The sequence below is a fragment of the Sus scrofa genome, chromosome 4, assembly GCF_000003025.6.
Source record: "Sus scrofa isolate TJ Tabasco breed Duroc chromosome 4, Sscrofa11.1, whole genome shotgun sequence".
Lineage (NCBI taxonomy): Eukaryota > Metazoa > Chordata > Mammalia > Artiodactyla > Suidae > Sus > Sus scrofa.
In genome coordinates this window covers 102848901-102868536 of record NC_010446.5, presented here as the reverse complement: position 1 = coordinate 102868536, position 19636 = coordinate 102848901, and the positions used below count along the sequence as shown (strand labels likewise).

General features: G+C 42.4%; 1 protein-coding gene across 2 annotated transcripts in view; it reads left to right on the top strand.

The window, feature by feature from the left end:
- WDR3 (WD repeat domain 3) overlaps window positions 1–19636 on the top strand; it is a 37178-nt gene that overhangs the window by 10100 nt on the left and 7442 nt on the right. For both annotated transcript variants that reach the window (XM_021089971.1, XM_021089970.1), the window contains exons 5-21: window positions 1435–1513; window positions 3084–3179; window positions 4098–4211; window positions 4369–4470; window positions 5221–5318; window positions 6521–6628; window positions 7682–7912; window positions 10796–10889; window positions 12682–12783; window positions 14759–14844; window positions 15025–15160; window positions 15884–15940; window positions 16934–17034; window positions 17234–17345; window positions 17488–17622; window positions 17916–17966; window positions 19012–19077. In XM_021089971.1, the coding sequence (XP_020945630.1) occupies window positions 1435–1513; window positions 3084–3179; window positions 4098–4211; window positions 4369–4470; window positions 5221–5318; window positions 6521–6628; window positions 7682–7912; window positions 10796–10889; window positions 12682–12783; window positions 14759–14844; window positions 15025–15160; window positions 15884–15940; window positions 16934–17034; window positions 17234–17345; window positions 17488–17622; window positions 17916–17966; window positions 19012–19077 (1768 nt within the window). The remainder of the gene's footprint in view (window positions 1–1434; window positions 1514–3083; window positions 3180–4097; window positions 4212–4368; window positions 4471–5220; window positions 5319–6520; window positions 6629–7681; window positions 7913–10795; window positions 10890–12681; window positions 12784–14758; window positions 14845–15024; window positions 15161–15883; window positions 15941–16933; window positions 17035–17233; window positions 17346–17487; window positions 17623–17915; window positions 17967–19011; window positions 19078–19636) is intronic.

Below are 19636 nucleotides of genomic sequence, written 5' to 3'. Positions count from 1 at the left end.
CACTCCATACTTAGGCCTTCTGAACATCTTTTTGGGTGAACCATTTGAAATTTACATTCGTGGGGGTTAAAAATAATCAGATAGATAATTAGCTCAATATAAGAGTTATCATTCCTAAGGAATGGCCACCCAGGAAAGTTTGGGGTCAAAAGTTTTGCCAGGCAGTAATTAGAAAAACCATGGTAATGTCCCAGAAGGGGGTGTGGAGGAGCAGCACGCAATGCTGTACCGCTGGTGGATGTGCCTGTGGGATAGGATGCAGGGAAGTCAGTACGTCTTGTTCAGAAAACACACTTTCCATGAGGGAATGACTCTACGTCTGTGAGAGTGCACGTGCACATTATAGCCTAGGGAATGTAAGGGAAAGGCAATAACACCATAAGGTGGGATTATAGAGGAAAGACTTTGTAAATCAAGTTTTTGTTTTTTTCCAGTTTTGTCATGATGTAAGATTATATTAGATTTATGTTGGTGAAGAAGCAGGGCACAGGCATTCGAGGCAGGAAAAATAGAACCCATTGGCAAGGAGATTAAGAGCCGGTTAATGGGAGGTTTGGGGAATGGTGCTGAAGAGCCTGATTCTGATTCAATAGAGAGCCTTGAGCTTGTGCAAATTTAGAAAATTGAGATATCTAACAGTAGTGTGTTGGATGTGATGAGGAAATAGGAATAAACAAAGAGACCAGATAAGTTATTAAAATAATTCAGGCATTAGGGCTTAAATTGAGGTCTGTGTACAGAAATGGATTGGAAGGAATCAAGGCTTAGAGACCTCCCAGAGGAGGGAGGCATATTCAGGACCTAGAGATTAATTGGATGTGGGAGACAAGGGAGCAGGAGAGGTCTGCGGTGCTTCTGTGTTAGACGGTATGTAGAAGATGGGAATGATGGGTCAGGTTCTATGTTCTGTAGCACTCTGAATATAAGGCGGTTTTTATGCTTACAGACGAAATATTTTTCATCTGAGAATAGCCTTGTGGAAAGTTAGGATTCTTTACTTTTTATCTTTACCTTTTAAAAGAAAAGGTCAGAATTTCTCTTATGGTACAGCAGGTTAGGATCCAGCATTGTCACTGCAGTGGCTTGGGTTCGATCACTGGCCTGGGAACTTCCATATGCCATAGGCTTAGCCAAAAAAATAAAAATAAAAAAAAAAGGAAAGAAAAAAAGAAAGGTTGGGTAGAATAATAGCATTAGGCATTTGATATCATTGTGTGTATTGTCGTCTTCTTTTTTTTTTTTGGCTGTGCCACAGCATGTGGAAGTTCCTGGCCAGGGATCAAACCATGGACCCACAGTGCCAGTGCCAGAGCCTTAACCACTAGGCCACTAGGAAACTTCTGTATTATCTTTGTAAGGCAGCAGATGAGTTGATCACCCTGTTAGTTTAATGATTTCTTCCTCATAAGACTTTTTTCCTATTTTTTCTTCTAGTGGGAAAGATACCATGGTGAAATGGTGGGACCTTGACACCCAGCACTGCTTCAAAACAGTGGTTGGCCACCGAACTGAGGTACCTGTGGGGTCATGGGCCCAGGGAAAGAATGAGAAGGCACAAAGGAAAAGATGGTTTCTTCTCTGCCCCTTTCGTGGCTCTTTGTTTTTATTGCCAACCATCATTGTCATGTACTGTCTTGAAAGAGAAGTTGGTGTGATGGAAGAAATGCTTACCACAGGAGCAGATAGCGCTGCCCTGAAACTTGGTAAAAACTGGCCTTGGATAAGTTTGCCATTTCATCATTTTTATTTTTTGTCTTTTTAAGGCCGCACTCACAGCATATGGAAGTTCCCAGGCTAGGGGTCAGGGAGGCCAAGGATCGAATCTGCATCCTCATGGATACTAGTCAGATTCGTTAACTGCTGAGCCACGGCAGGAGCTCCCATTTCCTCATTTTTAAATAGTAAGTGTCCACCTTTATGATTGTAAGGAAGTTTATGATGACTGTGTACAGTGCCTGTTCAGGTGACACGTAAACAGCAAATCGTAGCCATTATAATAGCTACCTGGACATAGACCTGTTCAGTAGAGATCAGGGAATATTTTCTATCTTTTTGTCCTTCCTTCATCGTGCTTTGTTCATACCAGGCTTTCAAAATAAACACTTGGGGGTTGGGGAAGGAACGAGAGGCAAAGGGGATTAAGAAGTACAAACTTGGAGCTATAAAATAAGTTATGGGATGTAACGTACACATAGAAATTATAGTCAGTGGTATTTTAACAGCTTTGTATGGGGATGGATGGTAACCAGTCTTTATTGTGGTAGTCATTTCATAATGTGTAAAAATATTGAATCACTGACATTCCCATTGTGGCTCAGCAGATTAAGGACCCATTGTTGTCTCTGTGAGGTTGTGGGTCCAATCCCTGGCCTTGCTTGGTGGGTTAAGGATCCAGAGTTGCCTTAAGCTGTGTCATAGGTCACAGGTGCAGCTTGAATCCCATGTTGGCATGGCTGTGGCGTGGGCTGGCAGCTGTACCTCTGATTCGACCCCTAACCCAGGAACTTCTGTATGCTGCAGGTGTGGCTGTAAAAGGAAAAAAAATACTGAATATGATAATTGAAACTAATATAATATTGTATGTTAATTATAACTTAGTAAAAAAAATACATATACCCTAGATTTAGGGGGAGGAGGAAAAGCAAATTAGAATCTTTGTTGATTTGCAGCAGTACTGTTATTTTCATTGTTTACTTCTTGGATATTTGAGGTTGAAAATTATACTCTGATAGACATTAATGGAGCACCTTTTATTTTCAAGGCACTGCTGAAAGCAAAGGAGTATCACACTTAAAATCATCATCTGAGTGGCTTCTGGTTTTATGCTAGCAGTCATCTAAATTTAGGAATAAGAAATTACAGGGAAACTGCAAATTACCACATAAACAACAATTCTATCACAGATTGTTTTCTTTCTAAAAGTGAGCTTTCTCTTAGTGTATTTCGAAAGGGGTGCCTTAATATTAGACTCTGGAAATGCCAAAGAGATTTCACTGCATTGTCCTTAAACTTTGGGAATGTCACGTCATACGTCCTGGCATTTCTTAAGAATCCTATTATTTGAATCTTTTTATACTCTGTAGGTGTGGGGCTTGGTTCTGGTGTCCGAAGAAAAGCGGCTCATCACTGGGGCCTCTGACAGTGAACTGAGGGCCTGGGACATAGCTTATCTGGAAGAGGTAATGGCTCCTTTTTCTGATCATGGCCAGTGTCAGGTTTTAGCAATTGCATAGGCTTGTTGAATTTAGAATCAGTGTAATTGTGGAGTACTTCACATGGTATTAGAATTTTCTCTTACTGATAACCTGTGATTTCTAAGCAATTGTTTTTTTTTCCACTCTCTGCTCCATTGCCCTCATTTGAGCTCAGAAGAAGGCTAGCTTTAGGCTTACAGCTTCCAGTAATGCTGCTAACGTTTTAGTTCTGTGGGGCTCTAAGCTTGATATTCCCTGACCTTTGGTTGTCCATGAATGGGCTTCAGAATATCTATGACTGACCCTCTTCCTCAAGCCAGAAAAGTCCATGTAAAATTTGCATGTATTTATGTAAATATCTATATTCTGAGAAGATCTCTTTCTCAGATCCTCAGATTTTGTTGAAGAAGGTTGTGGATCTTAGGTTTAGCTAGAGTCAGGTGTGTGGTGGTGTGTTCTATAGACATTTTAATAATTCTACATTAGTAGGCTAGGGTTTATCTTTTCTTTATTGAAAGAGAAAATGTAACCTCTCATGCAATGCCTTTGCAATTCTTGATGCCAGTTTGAATCTTTCCCTCTAGATAATGTGGTAGATCTTTCACCAAAGAAGCCTTTAAAGTTAATAAGATCATCATTTTTTCACCTGGTTACAAAACAATATTCCTCATACGATGGAAGCTTATTGGAGCGAGTATAATGAGTCATGTTTTGTTTGTATTTGGTGCAGTCACTTTTTGATATATTCTGATAAATATGCTGCCATTGAAGAGGTTTGATCAGAGAGATTAGTAAATGGAAGTTATCAGCGGCCATGAAGACAGGCTTCTAAGTCAGTAGGGTTAAGGATCTCTGCCTGAAATACATTATTTCAGCTTTTATTTTCCCATTTTTGTAAAACAGATTGAAGACCCAGAAGAACCAGAGCCCAAGAAAATCAAAGGGTCTTCTCCCAGAATGCAGGACACAGATGAAACAGAGGATGGTACCCTGGAGATGGACGAAGCTCCTGAGGATGTAATTCATTTTTGTTTCTTACCTTCAATTGAGTTGAGTGGTGGGAAAGTATTCGTTTTAGGGAAGGTCTTTATTAACCTACATTTCTTAGAATTGTATGTTTTCAGAAGTCAGCAGAACTACCTCTAAACCGTGGCCTTTCTTCTTGCTTCTGTAGCGCATCCTCACATGCAGAAAAGCTGGCTCCATAATGCGGGAAGGAAGGGACAGGGTTGTGAACCTTGCAGTCGACAGGACAGGCAGGATTCTTGCTTGCCACGTGAGTACCCAGCTTAGGGGAAAAGAACAAGGTCTAGGTTGTTCCTTTCAGAGACTCCTTTCATATTCCATGTAGAGATGAATTTTTCTTTGGTCCTGTTGAGAATTCATAATATGGCACCATGTGGAACTATACGCCTAGCTTCTGTTGGTGTAACAACAATCATAGTTGCTATTATTATTAGTCAACATGCATTAAATCCCTGCTTTCTAAGCAGTTTAAAAGCACTAGCTTCTTGGAGTTCTCATCATGCAGCCGTAAGAAGAAAATAAATAAATAAATAGAAAGCATTAGCAATGCCAAGTAGTTATGTTGTGAGCAGATTATTGCCTTTGGAATGGATAAGCAATGAGATCCTGCTGTATAGCACTGGAAACTATTGTCTGGTCACTTATGATGCAGCATGATAATGTGAGAAAAAAGAATGTATAAATGTATGTGTGATTGGGTCACCTTGCTGTGCAGTAGAAAATTGACAGAACAGTATAAATGAGCTATAATGAAAAAAATAAAAATCATTATGTGCAAATTAAAAAAAATAAAAGCATTAGCTTCTTATATAGTCTTCAGAGCAATGCTGTGTGTAGCCAGTGGTGTGTCCCCACTTTAAAGACAACAGTCCCAGAGAGATTGAGCTGTCTATGGTAATGCAACTAGTTAGGGAAGAAAAGAAAAATGTTCTTACAGAGCAAAGCTAAATTTCAAATGGCCTTTCTTGGACTCACATCATCAACCTTTTTCCTTTTTTAGGGAACTGATTCCGTGCTAGAAGTATTTCGTGTCCTTTCCATAGAGGAAATTCAGAAGAAAATGGACAAGAAGCTGAAGAAAGCTCGAAAGAAAGCAAAGTGTGTTTTCTTAGTATTTACAACTAGTAAAGAATCCTGGGTGGGCCACATAGCACTATAGAAAAGCTATGGCTTCTGTAAGGGAATATTTACTCTGTTTCCAATTACATTAAATGCTGGAGGAGATTTTACGGAGGGCAGGTAGTCCGAGTTTTCAATTTCTGTTTTTTAGCACAGCTGCTTAACTAGCATATTCCTAAGTCTTGCACTCAGAGCCACACAGAACCAGAAAGACTGTACAGATATTTGAAAAGACCTTTTATTTATATATTTATTTTTGGTTTTTTTGTTTGTTTGTTTTTAGGGCTGCACCTACAGCATATGGAGATTGCCAGGCTAGGGGTCAATCAGAGCTGTAGCCGCTGGCCTACACCATAGCCACAGCCACAGCACTGTGGGATCCGAGCCACGTCTGTGACCCACACCAAAAAGCCCACAGCAATGCCAGATCTTAACCCACTGAGCAAGGCCGGGGATTGAACCTTCGTCCTCATGGATGCTAGTCAGGTTCATAACTACTGAGCCACAACGGGAACTCCTAAAAGGAGCTTTTAAATGATTTAATTCTGAGAGGCCATCAGTGTGTCTTCAGTGATAACAGCCTAAACAGAAGGAAGCTGGGTTGCACAGCACCGACCTTGGGGACTGTGAAAAGAAAGACTTATTGGACAGGTTATGTAATTGAGGCTTGGGGCAGTGGAACCTTAAAATAGTTCATTGTAACCCTAGAAAGTGGTTTCTCAATAGTGGAAATTTATCAGAGTCTCAAAGATAAGTCACCTGGTTTATTTGCCAAGCAAACTTGTGAAGACCTCTGGTTTATTTGATAATGTTGGATTGATAGGTGCAGGTTAACGGAATTTCTGAAAAGTCCTGAAGTTAGAAAAATTTACCAGAAACATTTCAGTAGAATAGTTTGAAATTCAAAAATTTGTCCCAGGAAATTATATTGGCTTTTGCATTTAGAATCCAGTTATTGAGGGTACCCGTTAGATGGAATCATAACTTTATATTGATTGCATTGTGGTTCACAGAGCATTTCTGCATAGACTGTAATCTGTGAGACGGTTGTCTCATGATAATCCCATGTGGGTAAGTGACTCTCCAGCGACCACAGGTTGCTGGTCTCAGACTAGAACTTGACTCAATAGGAAAGCTTCTAGAAAAGTGATTGCATGATAGTCTTTTTAATTTTCCTGTAGATTAAATTCTGGCAAAGAGGAGGAGGAAGACCTTGAGGTCAGTGTTGAAATGACTCTGCAGGATGAAATCCAACGGGTGACTAACATCAAAACTTCCGCCAAAATCAAGTGAGTGAAAACGGAGTACCTGACGTATCTGAGGTGTCGTAGAAATAGTAAGCTGCCCAGTTGCATCAGCTTTTCGTGCTCTTCGTAGGCAGTCTCTACTCATTCTGTAGAGACAGTGCTTATGGGACTCACTCAGCTCCTACTGGCCTCATCATGGGCTCACCTATTCATTACCTCATATTGGTTTTATTTTAATAGCCTTTTATCTTTTCATTTACAGTCTTTCCTGCTGCCAATTAAAAAGTAAAATGTACACACCATGTTCCAGTAGGGTTTGAGGTCACTTATAAAAAATTACACTGGGAGTTGCCGTCGTGGCACAGTGGTTAACTTATCCAACTAGGAACCATGAGGTTGCAGGTTTGATCCCTGCCTTGCTCAGTGGGTTAAGGATCCAGCATTGCCATGAGCTGTGATGTAGGTTGCAGACGCGGCTCAGATCCTGCATTGCTGTGGCTCTGGCATAGGCCAGCGGCTACAGCTTCGATTCGACCCCTAGCCTGGGAACCTCCATATGCCGCAAGAGCGGCCCTAGAAAAGACAAAAAAAAAAAAAAAATTGCACAGAAACAAGTCACATCCAGTATCTGAGCCCACATTTCTTTGACTTAACAGCCAATTCTTGACTACTGTCCAGTACTCAGAGAACTTTTCTTTTTTTTTTTTTTCAATCTTTTTAGGGCCTCACCTATGGCATATGGAAGTTCCTTCCCAGGCTGGGGTTCCAGACAGAGCCATGGCTGCCAGTCTGCGCCACAGCCACTGCAGTGCAGATCCGAGCTGTGTCTGCGGCCTACACCACAGCTCACGGCAACGCCAGATTGTTAACCCACTGAACGAGGCCAGGGATCAAACTTGCGTCTTCATGGTTACTAGTCGGGTTCATTACCACTGAGCGACCACGGGAACTCCAGAGCACTCTCCATTGTAAAATGCTTTACACCAGTTCCAACTTTGTGCAGATGGAGGGCATTGCGAAGTCTTTCTCCTCGAAAAAGTTAACCTGGTGAGCTAAGATGGCTGCCAGAACATTCATGAATATTTCCTCTTGCAGATCCTTCGACTTGATTCATTCGCCTCAAGGAGAGTTAAAGGCTGTCTTCCTGCTGCAGAACAACTTGGTGGAATTGTACTCCCTGAACCCCTCCGTGCCAGCATCTCAGCCCGTCAGGACAAGCAGAATTACCATTGGGGGTCACCGCAGTGATGTGCGGACTTTGTCATTCAGCTCAGACAATATCGCTGTCCTTTCAGGAGCCGCTGAGTCCATTAAGATATGGAACAGGTGTGTGAAAGGATGCTTTCTTCCTTTGAATTAGTTTGTAGCACTCTTAATGAGTGCTTATTCTTAGGGCCTCAAATACAGTTTCCTCAAAATGTGTCTTCAGTGCATTTTAACTGTAGGCCTGTGGAGTTTAGAGAAGGAAAATTACCTTTTTAGATTTGGTACAGAAAGTGCAATTTTATTCCAATCTTGTAGCTGTACGTGGCTAGAGAAAGACGCACAAACAGACTATCTACTGTAAATTCAAACGGACTTTTAATGCCGTCTAGTAATGTTACCGTGCTTTCTCGTTCCTCACTCTCCTGGGTGACGATTTCATGCCTTTATATTTCTCCCACACCTCAAACACCTCTGGCCTCTTGCTAGGTTCCCTGAAGAAATGAAACCATCTAGAAAACATTCTTAGGCTCCCATGACATCTGCCAACCAGCTGCATCTATATCCACATAACCTGTCCTTCCGCCTATGACCGTTGTAGGTCCTGGCAAAGTGAATCCCAACCTGCGTTTCTCCTCTCCTAACAATTTTCCTCCCTCTCCTGCATCATCAAGATTCCCTCTCTGTTAGATCATTGCCGGTAGCCTACGGATAGGCCGCCTCTCCCGTCTTAAAGGAAGTAGTCCTGTCCTGTCTCATCCTCATCTCTCTCCCTCCACTCATTCCCGCCTCCTCTGATTTCTTTTCTCCATCAGGCCTTTATCCTCATCCCTGCCATTTCACCAAAACAGCTGTGTCCTCTCCCCTGGGGTCTCCATGTTTCTAAATGCAGTGATCTTCAGTAGGTAAATAATTCAGTGATCTCTGAGCTTTGTTCGACACCTCCTTCAGTCGATAACCTTTCTCCTCTTGGAAGCACTTTCTTTGACTTCACTGCTTCCCCTTCTAGCCGTTTGTTCTCGGTCTTGGCTGCACCCTTCTTCCCCCGCTGACCTCTCGCGGGTGGAGTGCAGTGCAGCGTCTTTGGACCTTTTCTCCTCCCGTCCTCGCTTTCTGTGACCTGTGGAAAGTGGCTTTCTCCATGCTGGTGAGGCACGAGTTTCTCTCTCTAGCCCGGGCTTCTCCCTGGACATCAGTCACGGACCCACATCCTCTTATCACCCCTTGGATGTCTCATTAGGCCTCTCAAAATCCCAAACCCATACTTGTGATCTTCATTTCTCCAGCAGTCTCCCCACCTGCTGTTCCTACAGACTTCCCCAGCTTATTTTTTTTAATTTTTTATTATCTTATTTGTTTGCTTTTTAGGGCGCATCTGTGGCACAATGGAGGTTCCCATGCTAGGGGTCGAATCGGAGCTACAGCTGCTGACATATACCACAGTCACAGCCACGTGGAATCCAAGCCTCGTCTGCAGCCTACTCCACAGCTCACGGCAACACCAGATCCCTAAACCACTGAGCAAGGCCAGGGATCGAACCTGCATCCTCATGGATCCTAGTCGGGTTTATTAACCATTGAGCCATGAAGGGAACTCCAGACTTTCCCAGAGTAGTAATTAGTTTCCTGGAGTTCTAGCCCAAATCCTTGTAGCCATTCTTGATTCTCTCTCACACTGTCCAGTTCATCAGCAGATCCTGTCAGTTCCACCTTCAGAATTTACCAGGAATTCAACCACATCTCACCTGCATGGCCACCACCCTGTCCAAAGCTCTGTCATCTCTGGACTCCTGACTGGTCTCCATGCTTCCTTGCTTGCTCCTTTGTAGTCTGTTCTCAACACAGCAGCCAGTGTAAGCTTTTTTATGATGAACATTTTATCACTTTCAGGAGCACCGTCTCACGCTGACCAGAAGCATGGTCCTCACAGACCTTGTCTCTTACCACCCTCCCCTTCTGCTCCATCAGAGCCCCACTGGCTTTTTTTGTTAGTCCTTGAACACAGCGAGGACGTGCCTATGTCATTGAGGTTGTGCTGCCTCTTCTTTCTGCCTGGAACTGACTTCCCCTTGTGGCTGCAGGCTATCCCTCTGCCATCTCACCTCATGCCAACCTGTTGTCCCCTTCCCACCCTTGCATTCTTCATTTCCTCCCCCCAGCATCGTTTCTCCATGGCACCTGCTCTCACCTGATACGGCAATATCTGTCTCATTTCCAGAGGCTGCTAAGCTTTATGAGATCGGGCCTCCTCTATTAAATTGACTGTTCTATCTCTAGCACCTAGAACAGTACCTGGTGTTCAGTAGGTGTTGAAGGAAGTGGGCATTTGATACATATTTGTTGGATGGATGAATGTTTATGGCTTAATAAGATGAACTTTGCTTGCAGGGACATAATATGCTAATTAGACTTCCAATCTTCAGGGTTCACGTACTTCTTCAGAGTGAGAGATGGGGGCTCTTTTAAGATGCTCTTCTCAGCCTTGTTTTTTTTTTTTGGTCTTTTTTTGTTGTTGTTGTTGTTGTTGTTGCTATTTCTTGGGCCGCTCCCGCGGCATATGGAGGTTCCCAGGCTAGGGGTCGAATCGGAGCTGTAGCCACCGGCCTACGCCAGAGCCATAGCAACAGGGGATCCGAGCCGCGTCTGCGACCTACCCCACAGCTCACGGCAACGCCGGATCGTTAACCCACTGAGCAAGGGCAGGGACCGAACCCGCAACCTCATGGTTCCTAGTCGGATTCGTTAACCACTGCGCCACAACGGAACTCCTCAGCCTTGTTTTATAGAATCTGTCTCTTAGGATTGGGAGCCCCCAAGAAAGTTAGGTGCCATTTACTCTTTCTTCCTTTGACTCTAAGAAGCCAGGAGCGATTCAGAAGAGGTCCTCTCGCATGCGGATCACTCCGTGAGGCTAAGTTTGTGTTCAGCACACATGCTGACCTCTTAGGTGGAGAAGCAGGTTCTCCTGATGTAGGCGTTCTTTCTTTATTCCTTCTCTCTCCACAGATCCACGCTACAGTGTATTCGCACGATGACCTGCGAGTATGCACTTTGCTCCTTCTTTGTACCTGGTGATCGGCAGGTGGTCATAGGAACAAAGGTAAACAGATCTTTTCTTGGATTTGGGGGACTTTTCTACTCAGTTTTCTTAAAGTTGTTTGAGAAGTCAGCTTCCTTTTTGAGCATATGGGAAATGTATTAGAGCCAAATAATATGAGAGGGGTTAGTTCATTGCCCTTTTTTGAGGTTTTTATTTTTTTACGTTTTTCTTTTTTTTTAAGCGAAACCTTATGTCAAATTATGGGGAAGGAAATTAAAATCCTGACCCTGAGATAACTTGTCATTAACATTATGACAATCAGCCTTTCATGCATCTTTTTATGAGCATTTATGTAATTGTGTTTTTGAGAAGACAAAGGATAAAATAGGTTGTGTACCAGCATCACGCATGGTAGAAAGAAGCATTCAGTAAAGACAGACTGAGTGACCAAGTCCTCAGCTGCTAATCAGACTGGGAGACAGCCGTGAGGGAATAAACATACATGGATTTGGGTTTGGATTCAGATTCTCCCTCTTAGGAAATGGGCGATTTGGAGCAAGTCGCATGATTTCTCTTCGTGTGCTGCCTTATCTGTATAACGGGATGAGCTTTTGCACCAGATGGACCTAGGTTTAAATCCCAGCCCTTCCACTCACTAGCTGTGAGACCTTTGGGCAAGTTACTCAACCCTCTAAGCCTCGGTTTTTTCCTGTAAAATGATGTAAATAATCTCCTGCACACTCTGCAAAGCCCTTAGCACAGCGACCGGCTCCCAGCAAAGAAGTAAGAGATCAGAGCTGGTAGCAGAAGTCGAAGGATTAAAGTGAAAGAAGGTCTGTGGAATGTTTTGAAAAGTGCCTGACTAGCATTTGCCATTGCCATATGTGCATGATTATTTTATTTGAAAACCTCTATTATCATAATGGTTATTTTTTTGCCCAGCAGAAGGGGTAAAAAATCAATTGGCGAGATTTTAGGGTCAATGTCAGGGAAAGAGCATTAAATTTCTGTTAGAAGTTTCCCGCATTTTTCATTCATTCTTCCAACAGATATCCACCCAATATTTGCTGTTGGGAAAACACTGCAAATTGCTTCAGAGACTCTTCGAATGACTCAAATACAATCCATAACCTAGTCTTTGTGCTAGGTCATTAATGTAGATTCTCTCAGTTATCCCCTACAAAAGCTTGGAGACATTGGTGATATAAACTCTGTTTTTCAGATGGAACACCAGGCTCATGGAGATATATTTACCCAGTCACACCATCAGGCAGCTCTGGGACTCAAGTCTTCCACCTTATGCTCTTCCCACCCCATGTGCACAGGCTCTTCCTAGAGCAGGCTTTGCTGCTATGTGTGTTCTGTGGTCACAATGACCACAGCATTGAGTGAGTTCATTGCCCTTCCTAGCATTGTAGGTAGATTTCTGTCTCTCATTATCAGTGTGTTGTAAAGGAAGAAATCAAATCTAGCTGGAGAAGAGTTGATTAAGCCAATTGCCATAGAGGACAGTCCACTGAAAGGGTTGATTAAATTTTTAAGTTTCCTATTATGTTTATTCTGATATGCCCATGGCCATGGTATTTCCCTTTTGAACTTGGGAAACCAGTGACAGTGACAAGAGTCCAGGACTAACAAGGTTGTCCTGTTCCACACTCTGCAGCATAGCAATCCTGCTAGGATCACCCCAACATGTCAGTAGGGGGTTTCACAGCATTTATTCACATGGAAAGTACAGGGCTTGCAATGTCCTGAGAGTTGGCCGCATTGTTGCTGCACGGCTATGAAAGTGCGTAGAAGTGAATCGTGGAGGTTGTGGGTATGTGGGTCTCTCATTTTGTATCTTCCATAGACAGGAAAGCTGCAGCTTTATGACTTGGCCTCAGGAAATCTGCTGGAGACAGTAGATGCACATGATGGAGCTTTGTGGTCCTTGTCTCTCTCTCCCGATCAGGTAACTAAACCAGATGCTAAGATTCAGACTGAGTACTCGGGCTGCTCTTCTTCTGTCTTTCTTTGGTGTTTTTTTTTTTTCTTTGTCTCTTTAGGGCTGCACCCATAGCATATGTAAGTTCCCAGACCAGGGGTTGGATCACAGCTGTAGCCTCCTGCCTACACCACAGCCGCAGCAACGCCAGATCTGAGCCACGACTTTGACCCACACCACATCCACCACATCGACACTGGATCCTTAACCCACCAAGTGAAGCCAGGATGGAACCTGCGTTCTCATGGATACTAGTCGAGTTTGTTACTATTGAACCACAACAAGAACTCCCACTATATCTTATATCAAGTTGATTGCTGCCTAACAAGGATTTTTCTTAGGGTTTCTTTAAAAGAAGCCCACTTTATGTCTAATCTTTGTATTTGATATGTGGTTTCATAGCCTGTGCCTGATAATATGAACTGCCATTATTATGATTGAATTCAGCTGCTATTGAGCATCAGCTCCATGATATCAAATTGCTTATTACCCTCATGACTTGTTAACAGTGGTTTGTGATGCTTCTTACAAGAAAATATTTCCTCGGGCAACACCATGCAGAGGATAGAGTAGACTTTTCTGATCTCCTTTTAGTCCATACATCTGTGACTGTACGAGTTTAGTAAATCCTTGAGCCTTTTCAGGTCAGTAACAGTGGAGAACCGTATGCTTATTCCAGTAGTGGTGCTTTTGCTTAGAACATTTTGAAATATTTCTCACCTTAAGAGATTGTGGCCCATTCGTTTATTTGAATATTTTCAATGGTGGCAGACTTTCACTCACTGAAAGTACATTTTTTTGGGGAAAAAAAAACCAAAACACAGAATCTGGAATGTAGACGGGGTAATGCCATCTGGGGTGAGAAGTGAAACAGCGTTTAAAATTTAAATAGTAGTAACATCTTGCATTTTGTAGGGTGTTCTCTTTTCTGAAGTGTTTTCAACATTCAGCGTGTCCTTTATTGTTTTGTTTTGTGAACTAGGTAGTCTTTATCATGGCAGCAACACTAAAGATCATTATAAAGTCATTTTCCTGTGTTTCAAACCTCCGAAATGGCAGAGGAAACATTTGAGATCTAGTTTTCTGACTCCACGTCCTTTATACTTTACACTGACACTACATCTGATAAGACCAATTTTCTTGCTATTGAAAAAATTTGAACATAGTTTAAGCACGGACATTGCAGGAATAAATTTATACCCTTCTGAGGAAAATGACTTTGAACAAACTTATTTAGATTATCCAGTCTATTTTTCAAACTATGTTAATACTTCCTAGCAAATTCTCTTGACTGTTGCTGTCTTCAGTGGCGTAAGAATACCGCACAGTGTCCACTGAGTCTTTTCTTGCTGATGCTGAACTAAACTATAACTAGAAATTTATACCAGTTATCATCTGTTATTAGTCTCTGCTCAGAGTTCTCAAATAAGATCTGTAACAGCAGTCCCAAAAGAGCAATGAAAAGGGTTAAGGGAAAACTGCATTTCTTCTTCTCCCAGGCCATTAAATAAAAATGGTCTTGGAGAGAGTTCCCGTTTTGCAGCGGAAGTGAATCTTTTATCCACCAAGATGCCAGTTTGATCCCTGGCCTCACTCAGTGGGTCGGGGCCTGGCGTTGCTGTGAGCTGTGCTTTAGGTCGCAGGCACATCTCGGATCCTGCAATGGCCGTGGCTGTGGAATAGGCCAGCAGCTGTAGCTCCGATTCAGCCCCCTTCAAAGGAATAGGTTCAATCCCTGGCCCAGCACGGTGGATTAAAGGATCTGAATTGCCACAGTTGTGGGTCAGAACTGTGACGCAGATCTGATCCCTGGCCTGGGAACTGCACATGCCATGGCTTGGCCAAAAAAGAAGAAAAAAATGTCTTACGCTATTTTCATGTGTCTTATCAAGGTTTCTGTACAAAATATTTTTTTTAAACAGAAATGTCATTTGATTTTCAGCGTGGCTTTGTGACAGGCGGTGCAGATAAATCTGTCAAGTTCTGGGATTTTGAGTTGGTAAAAGATGAAAACAGTACCCAGAAGAGGTCAGTAGATATTTTTTGTGTCTTTTTTTTTTTTTTTTTTTTTTTTTTGGAGTGACAATGGGGAGCCACTACAAGGGCTTTGGACATGTGTATTTCTGTTGAGCTCCAGGGGGTTCTTTGAATTTTGGTTTGTCTTTGTAGAGTACTTACTATTTTTCTTGATACTTTCTGTGATGTTAGGCTTTCTGTGAAGCAAACTCGAACCCTGCAACTAGATGAAGAAGTTCTGTGTGTCAGTTACTCTCCCAATCAAAAGCTGTTGGCTGTGTCTTTGCTGGACTGCACTGTGAAAATTTTCTATGTTGATACTTTAAAGGTACATGGTTACACTTGGGAGTATTTTTTCCCTTTGACTGACCTTGAGACTATGAAGAGGTGGCTTTAACTGACCCCAGCAGTGGTATGTTTTCTAAAAATTTGCGTGTGTTATCAAAACATTGCAAGTACACTAAGAATACTAACGTTTTAAAATGATCCTTTTGGTTCATAAATTTTGTTTAAAGCAAGTTATATTTCATTTCATATGTTTAGAACATCTGAAGACAAAATCCTATTGTAGCCAATAGTTTTAAAAGCATTGCTAGGTGTCCTAGGCAGTGATTCCATGCTTGGCTGTACATCAGGATCATTGGGGTTGCTTTTAAAAATATATAGATTACTGGGCTCTGTGCCCAGGGTCTTGGTAGGAGTGGATTGGGCCTGGAAATATTGTTGTGAAACAAGTGCCCCAGAGACTTATCAGCGAAGAGATCCAGAGAACGTCTCTGTGCTGTATTCTGATTGGGCGGTAGGCTTTTGGGACAGCCCTGGCTCTGCTGAATTGCAGGGTTCTTGGCAGGTTGCAGGCAGGATTTGTATGCTAGAAATGGGTGCAAGCTGCCTTCACTGGTCGGTCTGTCTTTGAAAATACAGACATAAAGCAATCCAGAACAGTGTCTAGCATTGTATTTTAAAGTTAGGTTTTAGATCTACAGCTAATAAAGTGTGCCTATTTATAGGCAGACATAAGTTATTTATATTCTTTTCTTTTAATGTTTAGTTTTTTCTCTCACTGTATGGACACAAACTGCCTGTTATATGCATGGATATCTCTTACGTAAGTAAAATTTAAATACTGTCTCAGGAACAAGCTGTCTTTTTTTAAAACTTTCGTTCTTGGCCTGATTGCTTCACTTTAGTGCTTTTCAGTGTATTGTATTACCGACTGTCTTAAAAAAGTATATAAAATATGTATTGTAATTTTACTTTAAATATGTGACTTTAATGCTTTCAGAATATTTGGCAATTCTGAATTAATCCTCATAATTAAGTCCCTGTTTTGGATTCTGAAAGAGTATTTTTTTATCTAAAATAATTGGTAGAGCATCCTAAAGTATGAAAGACTTTTCAGAAGGCATCTCTTTGTTCTGAAGGATGACGTTTGTAAGGAAAATGGAGCTTTACAGTATTTATGTTGTTTTGCAATGTGTGTGACTATCAAAGGTCATAGTTTTTGCAGTGTCTTAGTTATGATTAGAAGTGGCAGTATATATTTAAAAACAGTATCTCGTCTGTATGAAAGGAGTTGGCCCCATGCTCTAGCTGTCTGCCATCGGCATGTTAACAGAGTGAATTGATGTTGAAAAATATTTTCAGTTTTCTCGTTATGTTGATAACCATTTGAACTAGGTGATGAAATAGGAAAGATAAGGGAAATTGTGATAGGCGCATGGCTTAAAAGGCTAAGTCGTAAACATTCTAGTACATTCTTTCCCAGCTTCATTCTTTCCTTCCTACAAACCCTATGACCCATCAGAGATTCTTTTTTCTTTTTCAGTTTGACAAAGTAAGCAGATAACCTACATCAAGGCATAACACTACCCTGTAGCAGTGCCAAACGTCTAAGCCAGAGTTCTTGCTCACTTTACAAGCTTCTTAAGTAGATCTGTAGGTCAAAGCAATGATGTAGGTGCTCTGGGGAGAGATGGAATGAATTTTTTGGCACTGACACTAATATTTTTGAAAGAAAGGGGATAAATGTTCTGGTTAGCTTTTCTCCACCTACTTACAAAGTTCCAGATAATCAAGTAATGTTTGACTTCTCCTCTAGGATGGAGCACTGATAGCAACCGGCTCTGCCGACAGGAACGTGAAGATCTGGGGCTTGGACTTTGGGGACTGCCACAAGTCTCTCTTTGCACATGACGACAGGTAGGTGCCATCTTTTCAAAGACCCCCTGTTGAGTCACCTGTAAGTATCATTTCCTGGGAGCATGTGTGTCTATTACTTACTGTTCTCAGTCAGAAATTAAAGATTCTAAAATACAAATAATGAGACACTCGAGCTGTTCGAAAGCTATTTATGTGTGTAGGACTCCTTTTGGTAACGTGGAGCTGTCTCCCCTTTCAGTGTGATGTACCTCAAGTTCGTACCCAAGTCTCACCTCTTCTTCACTGCTGGGAAAGACCGTAAGATTAAGCAGTGGGATGCAGACAAATTTGAACACGTCCAGACTTTGGAGGTAACCTCTCGCCTGCTCTGTTTTCCACTCAGTACCGAAGAACTTAAGACCGAGTGTTGACCTCCCGCTGACGTAAGCAGGTAGCAGTCTGTGAACAGATTTTCTTACTCAGGATTTTTGCTTTTGTTCTTTCTCTCTCCAGGGGCATCACCAGGAAATATGGTGTCTGGCCATAAGCCCCAGTGGAGACTACGTGGTGTCATCATCCCATGACAAATCTCTGAGACTCTGGGAGAGAACAAGGGAGCCTCTTATCCTCGAGGAAGAAAGGGAGATGGTAAGGACCTCGGGCTGGGTTACAGATGTGCTGGTGGGTGGGGATGAGGGCCGAAGACGCTGTCCCAGCTGGAGTTTCCCGTCCAGTGCTGTGACACCTCAGGCCGCACAAGTCCAGGGCCTCCCGGAGATAGATCTTTCCAGGACTGCTTATGCCACCTTGGCAGCTGGGCAGAGACAGAGATGCCATTGAAGGGTTAGATTTTGAAAAAAGCACGTCCTCACTGTCTCATTCCACTTCGTGTAGGGACCATGTTTTTTCCTTTGAAATTAATTGTATCTGTCTCTTGGCAGCAAAGGGAAGCAGAATATGAGGAGAGTGTTGCCAAAGAAGACCAACCCGCAGTAAGTTAATCTTTTGGAACCAGAGTTCCCGTTGTCACTCAGAAGGTTAAGGACCCAACATAGTTTCTGTGAGGATGTGGGTTCGATCTCTGGCCTTGCTCAGTGAGTGGGTTAGGGATCTGGCCTTGCTGCAGGCTGCCGCGAAGGTCACAGATGCAGCATGGATCTGGCATTGCTGTGGCATAGGCCTGCAGCTGCAGCTCAGATTCGACCCCTATCCCAGGAAGTTCCATATGCTGTGGGGCAACCCTAAAAAGAAAATCTTTTGGGACCCTCAGATTGCGCCTTGTAATTATCTTATTGGAACTTACTGTAATTTTAAGACTGTAATGGAATTAGAATTGGGGCCAAATACTGAAGTCATCAGCAGCTGATATGGGGAGGAATCTGTGTAGTCCTTCTGAATTCAGCTGTATATCCTGATTTTATGAGACAAATGATTGGCTGGGTTTGGCATTGAATGACTGTTATTCTGGCTTTTTTTTTTTTTTTTAAGGAGGCTTCAGAGAATTGTTCACTTTAAAACAAAAATCAGAAAAAAGAATTTGAGAATTTGGGCATTCTCTTTAAATGTGTAGAACAGGATATCCTTATGAAAATGCATATAAAATACTTAACATAGTGTCTGTTATTTTACTTAGTATTTACTAAGTACTCAGTTGATGGTAGGTGGTAATACCATGTTACAGTAATCACGACAATAATGTAGGGCTTTCCTGTCATGGCTCAGTGGAAATGAACCCAACTAGTATTCATGAGGATGCAGATCTGATGCCTGGCCTCGTTCAGTGGGTTAAGGATCCAGTGTTGCCATGAGCTGTGGTGTAGATCTCAGACGCGGCTCAGATCTGGCGCTGCTGTGGCTGTGGCACAGGCCAGCAGCTATAGCTCTGACTGGACCTCTAGCCTGGGAACTTCCACATGCCACAGGTAAAAAATTAAAAAATAACATAGTAATGTATGTTTATTTCTGGATATAAGAGTAATTATTGGCTTTTTAACACCTGTCAACAATATTGTTCAAAGATCTTTTTGCTTCTGGCAGGTTCCGGGAGAGACTCAAGGTGACAATTACTTTACTGGAAAGAAGACCATTGAAACCATCAAAGCAGTAAGTTGATAGAAAATGTGATATCTCACTGTTAAATAAGGTCCTGGAGTTCCCGTTGTGGCACAGTGGAAACAAATCCAACTAGGAACCATGAGGTTGCGAGTTCAATCCCTGGCCTCACTCAGTGGGTTAAGGATCCAGCGTTGCTGTGAGCTGTGGTGTAGGTCACAGATGCAGCTCGGATCTGGCATGGCTGTGGCTGTGGTGTAGACCGGCAGCAGTAGCTCTGATTTGAACCCTAGCCAGGGAACCTCCATATGCCATGAGTGTGGCCCTAAAAAGCAAAACAAAACAAAAAAAACCTAATAATAATAAGAAAATAAATAAATAGGGTCCCAACCAAGTAGCCCTTTTGTGGCAACAATGTGATGAAATTTTGAGACAAAGATTATAACTTCTGTCTTCCTCCACCAAGGACAGGAGTAGTGCTGAATCTGTTTAATCTGTGCATCGTTTCTAGAAAGGGAAGCTTGAACTCCTGAAAGTGGCATCTCTCAGGTGTTCCTGGGAGCTGCCCTACTCAGGGTGTCCTCTTAGGACTTGCATCTGAATCCATGAC